Source organism: Bidens hawaiensis, unplaced genomic scaffold (genome assembly GCF_021521415.1).
Source record: "Bidens hawaiensis isolate Kalapana, Puna unplaced genomic scaffold, B.hawaiensis_p1.1 tig00029086_1, whole genome shotgun sequence".
In the NCBI taxonomy this organism is placed as follows: Eukaryota; Viridiplantae; Streptophyta; class Magnoliopsida; order Asterales; family Asteraceae; genus Bidens; species Bidens hawaiensis.
This window is the reverse complement of record NW_027494800.1, coordinates 26,697-38,596: the sequence shown is the minus strand read 5'-3', so window position 1 is coordinate 38,596 and position 11,900 is coordinate 26,697. Positions and strand designations below refer to the sequence as shown.

At 33.9% G+C, this 11,900-nt stretch overlaps 1 protein-coding gene and 1 pseudogene across 1 annotated transcript; one reads left to right on the top strand and one right to left on the bottom strand.

Annotated features, from left to right (window-relative positions):
- The first annotated feature begins 1,197 nt into the window (after window positions 1-1,197).
- Window positions 1,198-3,077, top strand: LOC143578256 (5-formyltetrahydrofolate cyclo-ligase, mitochondrial-like; annotated as a pseudogene).
- Window positions 3,078-3,769: 692 nt separating this feature from the next.
- On the bottom strand, window positions 3,770-4,515 carry LOC143578255 (uncharacterized). Its single transcript, XM_077061891.1, has 2 exons — window positions 4,016-4,515; window positions 3,770-3,925 (listed from the first exon to the last, which is right to left on the bottom strand). The coding sequence occupies exons 1-2, from the start codon at window positions 4,511-4,513 to the stop codon at window positions 3,770-3,772; spliced, it is 654 nt and encodes a 217-aa protein (XP_076918006.1). The 5' UTR covers window positions 4,514-4,515.
- Window positions 4,516-11,900: the final 7,385 nt, after the last annotated feature.

Below are 11,900 nucleotides of genomic sequence, written 5' to 3'. Positions count from 1 at the left end.
AAACCTACGACGCTTGCGAATACATTGTCCTTTGCCATCTTCGTTAAGATTAACATCACTATCATCTTCAGAAGACATGTATGTCAACAATTTGCGAAAGAATGTATGAGGCATGTTATCAAACATGCAATTAACTCAACCTATCAAAATACACATAAATTTTTATCAACGGTAAAGATGAAATATGTAGGAACAGTTATATAGCTTTTTATTTGTAATTCACAAATAAAGAATAAACAAAACCAATTTAATGTTATTTTAATTTGTAGTTCACAAATAAAGAATAAAAAAATCTACTGTTCGTTAGTATATTATGTTTCAGTACTATTGTAAGTTTCGATTAGCCTACTGTCCGTTATTAATATATGTTGTTTTTAGCTGCTAATATGTCCGTTGGTAATATATGTTGCGTTAGCTGCTGCGTTTTCCTATTAGTTACTTCCCCTGTTCATGCTTGGATACCGTTTGTGTTTGAATCTGTTTTTGGTATGGTAAAATGGATACACAACATTTTTTTTGCAGATCCATGCTAGAAAGGACATTTAAAGGAAAAGAAATAACAGCAGCAACATATGGGACCGAAATTCACTTCTGGATAATAAAGAAATAACATCCAATAAATCTATATAAATCAAACTCTTTTTGAAAACAAAAATTGAAAATTTTATTAGTTTTGTATACGAAATACGGCAATCACTCAATAAATTCTACAAATTAAGCTTATAAATGATGTGATTTCACCTATCTAACGTTGGATAAAGGCCCCAATTTTTCCTACGCTTTAGGCCTCTAAAATGGTTGGGCCGCCACTGATCGCCCCGCAATGCGGGTGGGCATTTTACTAGTTCTAATTATTCTAGACTTGTTAATTTTCAATACCTAGACTGCTGATGATTGTTATAGAGATTACCTCCAATGCCCTAATTTTATGTTCTATCAACATCTACCATAATTTGACATTCAATCGTAGTTCAGTTCCTTATTTTGTTGATTCATAAAGTGGTGGTGTATCCCTTCAGCAACAACACAAAAGGAACCTACTAATTAGGTGCCTTAAAACTGGTAGTTTGTAGAAGATGCACTCTTAATAATTTATAAAACTAGTTGTCTTAGCTTTGGTGTTCCTAATTTTGGATGAATGAAGGTGAATTCATGAAAATAGTTGTAATCTTACAATAAACATAATGAAATTGAGAGATGAAGATAGAGAGGTACGTGTTGCAGCTTGTATCGATTAACACATGGACACCGATTGCTTCGATTCAACCCATAACTCTTTGATTTTAGAGAGGGCTGAGGAACCCTATAAAGATGAGTGGGAGAAAGTGACAAGGGCGGGTGAAAGTACAGTATAGTTGAGATGGAGAGTGTACAGTAGCTTTTCATAAATAAAAAGCTACTGTAGCAAATTTCTATTATTTAGAGTCAGGGAATGTAAATAGAGGATAGGATGGAGTGAATATTTGAAAGATTTTTTTAAATTATAAAGATAGGCGGTGTTTTGAGGGATTGAATGGGAATGCTCTAAGAGCATTCTCATCCCCCTTATATTATGTGAGATGTGTTTTTATAATTTAGAGAGTGATTCAGGATGTTGTGAGTGAAGAGTTTTTATATTTTAGAAAAAGTAATGATTTTTCTGTATATTTGAAAAGTTACTGTTCATCCCTATAATTTTTTAATATATTTTGAAAGTGATTGTGAGTGAAGTAAAGAGAAAAGGTAATGATAAAAGGTATAAAAAGTATTATTTAATTGAAATGAAGAGAAAAAATAAAGTGAGTTTTAGTGTAATTTTTGGTTTAAAGATAGGGGATAGGATGAGTATGCTCTAAAAACTATTTTACCCCTACAATCTTAAAATTTTATGCATTATTACTTGTACAATATGCAACAAGAGTGACACCTCTTAAAATTTAAGAGGTCCCTCACTCCTATATTATATATAGTATAGATATAGATATAGATATAGATATAAAATAGTAAACAATAATTATAGTTTTTGGTTGGTTTGTTTCCAGATGATGCAATTTAGAATTTGATATTGAAGCTCCATGGTTCACGCCTTGTAAGAGATTATGTGCTGCTTATATAGGCTGTAGTGCCTTGAGAGAAGTTGCTGCTGCAACATATTTTACAAACTACAACTAAAGGTGTGTGTCTCATCATGGATTAATGACTTAGTTTTGTTTGGTACATTTGTAATATCTTTAACTGAAACCATATGATATGTTGTTATTGAAGATGGGCAAACAAAGATACTTTATGTTCCACGAGCGGAGGACAAGAATTGCCACTTGCGAATGCTGATACATCGCGTATGGATGATTTAATTGCAAACTCCATGAACATTTTAGAGCCCGCTCCTGTTGATGCTGATGGAATGATCGTCAAGATGGTCAGTGCGTGCTCATTTTGTCGATATTTAATCTTGAAAAGAGTTTTATGTTATATGTGAAATCATTAACTCTTTATGATCAAAATTTAATCTGTGTTTATTGCAGTTATGCCGCTGGCAAATGATCCTGTTGACCTGCTTCTGTTACCTGGTAATTTCTCCCAACTAAGATTAAGTGATTGATTCATTGTTTGGAATTAAAGATTTATCTCATGACTTTTATAAAGGACTTGCATTTGATAAAACCGGAAGGCGATTGGGACGTGGTGGAGGGTAAGTTCTAGTTTTTTCCATAGGTCTTTTTATACCAATTTAGTGCATGAGCCATAAGGGCATTTTGGTCTTTTTAAACTACCTTAATTAATCCTCATTAGGTATTTTTTATAAATAGATACTTTGACTCATTCCTATCAAAGTACCGAGAACTTGCAACACAAAGAAACTGGAAGCAGCCGCTTCTAGGTAAGTAAACAAACAGGAATTTTATTTTGTTATCTGACATTGAATTCTTTATGCAGTTGCGGTATCTTGTTCGGTTCAAATATTAGAAGATGGTGTCATACCTCTCACTCCAAGTGATGTTAACATACATGCTCTGGTTTCTCCTTATCACCTCCACAGCCCAACAAATTATTACTTGAGACATGTTTGCTGGAATTGTTATGAAACAATGCTGTAATTCCATCATCAAACCAGATTTGTTTGATCCCATGTTTGCATCTCAAATGTGGAATATGTTTCTATGTTTGACTTGAAGTCACTTTTGACCATAAAAGTCAAAATATGCTGTACATTATGAGGTTGTTTCCTTTCAATCTGCAACTTTCTGATGGAATTTAGTCATTTACAACTGTAAACTTTGGTTCCAAATGTTTGTTGCGTTTTGTTCGACATGGTATAATTTTGACTATTATTGCCATAGGAAGAACTAAAAAAATTATTGCTGCATTAATCTTTCATAATCATATTAATTTTGACTTTCTTAAATATTCACATATGTTCTTGCGCATTATAAGGTGGTTTTGCTTCTTTCAGTTAACTTTTTCCTAATCATCTAATTTGTTTGGTTGTTTGTCTCATTTTGGTTGAACAAAATGGTATGCATTTCTTTGTGGTTACATGGCAATTTTGATTTTTATTGCCAAATTTTATTGGTCAAAGGGTTGAAATAATACGAACTAGTGTCCTAATTAAATACCAAGTTTGACCCTGAAAACAAAATTATGGCATTGATTGCGGAAGGGGCAAGTGATGTGAAAACATGCTATATTATAACGATCCATTCAGAGCTTAAAATACAACTATTGATGCATGAGGTACAAGTGGTTACAGCAAAAATTGTACAGTTTTGTGTGAAGAAATGATTCATCTTCAATGTGCTCTTTGAACAGCAGTCTTGAACAGAAGAACATAAGTCTTGTGATCCATTGAGAAATACATAAATCCACCAACCGAATGTGTCACAAATGATCCAAAACTTGATCCCACAATACAATGCCATGCTGGTCCATAAACCCCATCAAACTCCTGCACACACAACCATTAATGAATGTTAATTTGACCAACCTACCAAATCACATTAATTGTAAAGGGCTTATGCATATCAAAAAGGGTTACCTTTTTTAGTGTGAAAGCTAGTGTTTTAGCAGTGAACTTTTCCAAGCTATCATAAGTGGTTCTAGTGAGGTCAACAAGATGAATCTGCATATAAGGAGGCATGTCAGCAGAAACCACTTTGACCCCATTACAAGCAAAGAAGTCAGTCAACTCAGCTTGTGAGCTGCTGCCAAATGGCCTCCTTCTACCCCTCCTCATCCCTATTGGCTTTTCAATATCTTTTGGTAATTTCTTCATTTCATCATCATTTTCTGGCTTCTGTCTTACTACAATGGCTCTCTTGATTTTGTCTTCTTCTTTTTGTATAGGTTTTTCCTCCTTGAGTGGTTTGTTGAAGTAGTAATAATGGGGTTTTTGGGTTCTTTGACTTTGTGACTTGGTCAAACATGCTGCTTTGTGATTGAGGTAGAGTTTGGAGAAGTTGTTGGATATGTTTTGGACAGTGGTGATGGGTGGATCCTCTGGGGAAGGAGGTTCATGGTGACGGTGGCGTGACATTTTAACATAACATGGAGGCTGGATTAGATGATGGATGGATTATCTTTAGGGATCTGTTTGAGTGGGGTGGGGTGGGGTGGCTGCCTAGATCTAAAGGTATAGGATGATGGATGGGTCAAATGTCTGATTCCCTGAACTCTCACCTCTGTTTTAGTAACTGCCTGGAGTGTTTCCTCCTTTTATATTACTATTTTTATTATTATACTTATATTTGTTTTTTTAATTAAATATTGCTTTTTTTTAACGAAAACTAAGTAAAGCCGGATACTCCGTACGTGGCCCCCATTGGCTAAAGGTAGCCTGAGCCGGCCACGAGTCCGGACGGACGGAGCCCCTAGCAGGGCACCTATTGAGGGATTCCCTGGATAAAACTCGACCCCCACGCCCGCCATACGGCACGACAGCGAGAAACCGGTAAAACGAGGTAAGATCAGGACTCGAACCCTGGCAAGACAGGGTCATCCCTCATATCTCCCATATAAATTGGTGATAGTGAGGTTTGACCCCCTAGCTCTTACTAGTAAAGTGAGTGCTCTATCATTGAGCCAATATTACTACTAAGATAAATTAATTAAGGGTTTTTTTAGTTATAATATCATTTTGTGATATTATACTTCAAAATATTAAAAAATAAAATGTTACGTTACAAGGTAATGCTTTTCGAATGCGAATTTTGAAGTAAAGTTACAAACTTAAGATTTAGTATATTAATTTAATGTTCTTTCCGATGTGATGAAGTGATAGAAAGTTTTTTTTAATTATCTTTTGGTACGAAATATTTAAGTATTTTATATTTGTTAGCCGCTTTATTTAATTTTTAATATATGTATTCTTTTTAGGCAAAAGCCTTGTTTTAATATCCGGTTTACGTGCAACCTAAATAGTATAATGGTATTTTATCACCTTTTGTTTTATGTGCATGTGGTGTTGGTAAAAAGAATCCGTTATATGGTACCTTGGATTAACCAATTAACCAATTTAATTGTATAATTTCTCTTAACTGGCTCTAAAAACTCCTGGCATTTGTAATTTTTTTTCAACCGCATTTGGAATCACCCCTGATATTTGAGTGAGTCTTTTTGATACAGGATATTAACCGTTCATATTGATTTTGACATTCTAGACTTGACTCGCCCATAAAACCTTCAAAGAGGAAACCCATCGCTGTAGGAAAACCCCCTTGAGTCAGGTTTCAAACTTGAGACCTCAAAGACCCCAAGCCTTAATCATCACCCTCATGTCACTAAACTAGAAGATCAATTGCTTCTAACATATGCAATTACAAAATAATTTTAAGGTTTGTTAAATAATAATAATAATAATAATAATAATTATAATAGTTGGGGATTAAAATGTAATTGTTGAAAGGGGAAGGATCAATTGTGTCAGAATATAATAGTGCAAATGAGTCTGTTAGTCATTCGGTAGTTGATCAATAACTACCCAAATCAGTTAATGAATACAACAGCTATTGATTGTAGTGTCTTCTTCTTTCGTTTAATTCTAATCTCAATTTGTAGCTAACAAATTGGTATTAGAGCTTCTGATCCTCGAAAGTTCTTGATTTCTAAACCCTAATTCACCAAAATTCATCAATTTCACTCATCATTCGTTCTAATTCGTCTAATTCATTCATTCAATTCCATTAGATTTTCTGAAATTGACATTCATTCGATCTATTTCATCTTTGTAAACCTAATTCTGGTCTAATTTCAATTTAATTTTTGTAAGTGTTCGGTTCGTACCGTTTTGTGTATCAAAATCGATCGATTCAACGATCAAATCGTTTCAATTCATACCGGATTGATTGATTGTTCAATCAACTCATCCGATTTACTCAAATTCTTTTTGATTGTTTCAACCTCGATTGTTCGATCAATTTCACATAATTTCGTGCAAATTAAACCCTAATTTTCATCAGAACAAATCAATAAGATGGCGATTCGTAACAAGACCTTGGAACAACGAGTTGTGGAGCAGGATCAAGCATTGATTCGTCAGGATTTAGCTGTAACTGAGAATCTAGTTGAATTAGGTGACATTAAAGAAAACTTAACCAAGAATTCTAAGAATATAGAAGCTATGAGTGTACAGATGGAGAATCAAATGAACCAGATTTTTATGAGCATTCAGGCCAACAATAATAATCGTAATAATCATAACAATGAAACTGGTCCTTAGGTTAATGGTTTTGTATACGGCCACCAGTTTAATGGCTATCGTAATAGTCATAACCGTCTTACAAAAATGGATTTCCCTAAGTTTAACGGGGATAATATTGAAAGGTGGGTGTGTAGGGTAGATCATTTTTTTTACATTGATGCGACACCTAAGAACTTAAAATTGAGGTATGAAATTGTGCACTTAGATGATTCGGGATTACTATGGCATTAGTTTTTTGTCAGGTCTAGAGGAGGCAGTATTGAAGGATTAGATGATTCGGGATTACTATGGCATTAGTTTTTTGTCAGGTCTAGAGGAGAGAGTATTGAAGGAATGCTTTGGCCAAAATATAAGGAATATATTACAAGGTTCGGCATGGTTCTCAATTGTCATTCTATAGCATCATTGGCAGATCTGAAACACACAGGGCAGTCTCTCAGTGATTTTTGTAAGGAATTTTTGATTTAGATTTTAAAAGAGTTACTATTTGTGAAGAATATGCCATTACTTTGTTTTTAAGAGTTATTAAACCTGAAATTGGTAATCCAGCGAAATTAGCCATACCTAAAAGTTTGCTTGAGGCTTATATGTTGGCTAGGGTTCAAAATGATAGTAACCTTTCTTCTCAATTTCTTAATCCTAAACCCTTAAAATCTTCATATTATCCTTCTTCTATTTCTAAGCCTATGGACTATGGTACTAGGGGGTTCCCTAGTGCCAATTACCTTTATTACCTACTCCACTTACTAGGCCTAAACTAGTCAATTCAAGAAATTTGTCTCATAAAGAAATAGTGGAAACAAGGGCCAAAGGGAAATGTTTTGGTTGTTCTGAAAAATATGCCCCTACACATGTTTGTAATGTAACATTTCGGTTTTTACGTATTCGTATTCGTATTTTTTTACCTGATTCGGGAATGTATACGGATCTTTCTTGTTAATGAAATTATCCAATTATTAGTAATTAATTTTGTTTATCTTAGTTTATAATTTCTTAACTTTCTTTAGTGCCAATTAACCCTTAGAAGTCGCTTAAAAATGCATTTTTGGAACTACAGGGACTAAAACTACCAAAAATGGAAGTCTGGTGGAAACCCTCCCTTCGCGTGGCGTGAAGGAGGGGACCGATAAACTTCGTGCGGCGCGTAGATCTGTCAGACCAGCCAAATTAGTTTTCGATCTTCGTTTAATACTAAATCTTTCCTAAATCAACCCTAAATCACGAAAATTGAGCAACAAGAGTATTATATTTAGTATGGAATAGTGTCTAGGTTCATATTCAGTAATTTGATCAATATATCAAGGATTATATGACTCGATTTCATTATTAATGCTTGATTCGTTTACCAAAACCGATTTGTTTCTTGTCCAACAAGTTGATATAACAACTATATAATCATATCATAACTCCAAACCCTAGAGTTTACTGAATCCTAACATTCCCAGCCGTCACCTACCCTAACCAAACGATATCTCATTCATTTTTGCTTGTTTACTTGAAGATTAAAAGCTGTAGTTTGACTTTGACGTTTGTTTTGCCTTTGACCTTGATTTCTCGTTGACTCAAGCGTTATCCGCGTAAGTTGTTAACTGATTAACTGTTCTATAATACTCACTTGTCAATTACCCTTAATCAATTTCTGAGATTGCGGGGTATTGACTGGCCAATTTGAGTCAAACCCGTTTAAGGGCAAAAGAGTCAATAAATTTGACTACTCATTTTCTCATACTTCTAGTCAGAACCAATGTTCGGTCCAGAAGACTTTTATTCTCATAACGAAATTTTAAAGGCTACTAACCAAAACTTGACTTCCGGCTCACTATTCGGATTCAGGTCAATACTGACTCGTTTAAACGTTTAATTTAACATAGCCGGAGTTCTAGACGCCCGTTTGGAACGATTCCAGTAGAAACGAGTTCAGTTTTACTCACATTTACTTATCTCAAAATTTCAGGTTCAGCTGGTTTATTTCGTTCGACGTGTTAGAGGACGATCCGCGTATTTCTTATTCATTTATTATTGTTTTTATTCGCTTACCTACGAATTAAGGTGAGTTTTATCATTCCCCTATTTTACTGAATTTTCACAAGTTTTTGGGGACGTATGCGTACAAATCCGTATTTCGTATTATATATATATATATATATATATATATATATATATATCACAACTACCAAACATGTAATTGTGTGTGATTGATCAAATATACTTGTTATGTGCTTACGTGTTTATTTACCGCATTCGGATGGCAATGGTCTAATGACTCATTATTTGCTTATGGTTTGATTTTATTGCCGCATTTATTACGTTTTGCTTATTTATTATTATTATTATTATTATTATTATTATTATTATTATTATATCATGCAAAAACTAGTGATAATCTCACTCAACCTTGTGTTGACAAACTCTATTTATTTTCTACTCATATGCAGGTTTTCGTTTGACTTGAAGCTTGGAGATTTTTGCATATTTTACCCGCATAGTTCGCAACTCGATTAAAGTTAATAGTTTTAAACAAAAACGTTAATCCCGACATTTCAATAATTGAACAAAACATGAATAAACGATAACCGTGAATCATCAAGAATATTATATTAATAATAAATGATGAACGTTGAACACGAATAAAATGAAACGACGAAACGGATTGATTTAACTAACGCGAATACAAATCCAAATACAAATAAAAATGACACATGAAATACACACAACGAAACTTGTGATATATATATATATGTGTGTGTGTGTGTGTATTAATATAACAAAACCGAAAATTTTAAAATGAGTCGGGTTTTCGGGTTTGAAAAGTAACGAATGTTTCAAATGTTGCATAAATTTTGCATTGTTTCTTCAAAATCCTTTAGAAATTTTACTTAATCACCTCATATGTGAATTTACAGGATTATACAAAAGTTTCATGAAGATTAAGCAAAAAAAAAGAAAAAGAATATAGTGAAGACAAGAGCTTGTTGCAAACGACTGAAGAAAATGAAGCGTATAGTCGTATGCTAATGTGCGATCCGTAGGGAGCCTATCTTTAGTCACCAGCGTATGAATGGAGTAGGCAGCTGCATGCATATCCTAAAGACTATATCCTATCACCGGCATCCCACTCTTTGCTGATATTAAGGAGTGACAACCAGACTATTTGGAGCATCACCCAACACTACCACAACACCAAAAAAACACGGACAAAAAATAGATGAGATCTCAATTGAGGAGATTATGCAATTCATTCGGTCAGAGATGCAAGATCAGAAGTAAAGATTGAATAACATAAAACCCTAAACCGGTTTTATCTCTTCATGTAACATTCCGAAAATTTCATGCCAAATTTGCCAATCTTTAATAGTTAAAGGGGCTAAGGTAAAATATCCCAAACAAAAAGAAGATATAAATATGCGTAAGGGTAAGGTTTGGACCTTCGTTTTGATACTTTATAAGTCAAGGGACTAAATTGTAATTAACCCAAAGTTTAACTTAAGGGTTAAGAAGGAAAATAGCCCAAATTTAGTTAGATGGACCGTCTAACAATTTAGACAAGTCGTATTAAGGTTTCAAAGTTGAATGGCGGATTTGACTGATTAAACAGAATGTCTAAAATTTCACGTGATCTACCTCAACGCAAAATCAGCAATGCCACTTTTAACAACTTGCTGTTTAGTGACAGACACAGAAATTGAGCTTATCTCTTCGTTTTGGCCTATAAAAGAGATGCATGAACTTTAATTATCACGCACAAACATTCCAGGTTTCCAATCCATCCCTTTATCATTCCCAAACCCTTTTACAGCCAAAATCAATAAGAAAGAATGTGTTTTTGACGTTATTGAGTTTCTTCAACTCAAAAAAGGTGTTTAACGTGCTTGTTTTTCACAACCACTTAATCAATCTCTTGGGGGGGGGGGGGGTTCTACTAGAGTGGTTTGATTTGTATGAGGCATTCATATAACATCCTTATACCATTCCATACCCAAAAGCTTTGTCCTTGTTTTGATGTTCTTGAGGCTTCTTCATCATAAAGAAAGGTGTTAAAGGCCTCATTCTTCATAGCTAGGTGCTAAGATCCAAGAGGAGGCTTTGTCAAAGTGAGATTATGTTGTAAGAGTGATTGTGTTACAGCTTGGAAGTAAGGCAAATAGCTTAAAGACTCGTCAAGTTTGTTTCTTTATGTTAGATCCAAGCTTTTATCGATCGAACCTTGGTAAAGTTTGATACATAAACCATACAAATGTTCTTAAGCATATAGAAGGTCTTAGAACACAAAAACGAGTACGGTTTTGGTGTTTAAAATTATTTTAAACAAAATTAGTTATGTGATCGTCTAATAACCAGACATCCCGTCTTATAAAGATAGGGTGTATATCCGTGTAATATGAGACAACCCGTCTGAACTTAAGACAACTTGCCTAAACAGATTTCAAGTTATAAAGTCAAACAAACGATTATATTAGCCGTATAATCATTATACGGTTCGTCTACTACTAAAAAAAAGTATTATTTTTGTGACATTTGTCAATTTCGGGTCTTGTTTGTATTCGTTTTTGTATTTGTTTATTCTGTAAACCGACCCGATTTGTAAACCGAAACTTATGTTATAATCAAAATGATGGATTTATGTTACAATATTGTTTCACACTTGTTGGGTCTTGAAAACATTCTATTTTTATTTTTATTATTATTTATTTATTTATTATTTTTTTTGTTTTGTGTTTTTGTCTTTATCCATTTTGCATGAAAACTTTTGTGTCTCACACCCATATTTGACCACCAACATTACCCTATATATACACCACCTTTCCTCTTCATTTTCCTTTGCTACAACTCCCAAAAAAAAAAAAAAAAACTCTCTTAAACATCAAAGATTCAAGGTTATCTTCTTAAGTGTTCTTGAAGGTTTTTAGTCTTTCATCTTAATTAGTTTATGTAGCCTTATTAATACTTGTTTATGGTTGTGCAACATATATATAATATACACCCCTTGTTTACCTTTGGTAATTACTTCTCCGATTCCGGTCGGTGAGGTTTCGGACCTCATAAGGCAAGGCTTCATGGAGGACTTCTTGTCCTTGATATATATACATCTATATAACTTGTTCATACATATTAATCTTGCTTATTTTAGTTTGTTGGTCATATTTACAAGTTCCATGGTTATGGGTTTTTAAGAGTCTATGCTTCGGTTTAACCGTAAATAGCTCTGAACCGTAAACCGAACTTT

Coding starts and splice junctions, on each gene's coding strand:
- LOC143578255 (XM_077061891.1), bottom strand. CDS start 4,513: ATGTCACGCCACCGTCACCATGAACCTCCTTCCCCAGAGGATCCACCC. Junction 3,926..4,015: donor TAGCTTTCACACTAAAAAAG/GTAACCCTTTTT, acceptor TTGTGTGTGCAG/GAGTTTGATGGGGTTTATGG.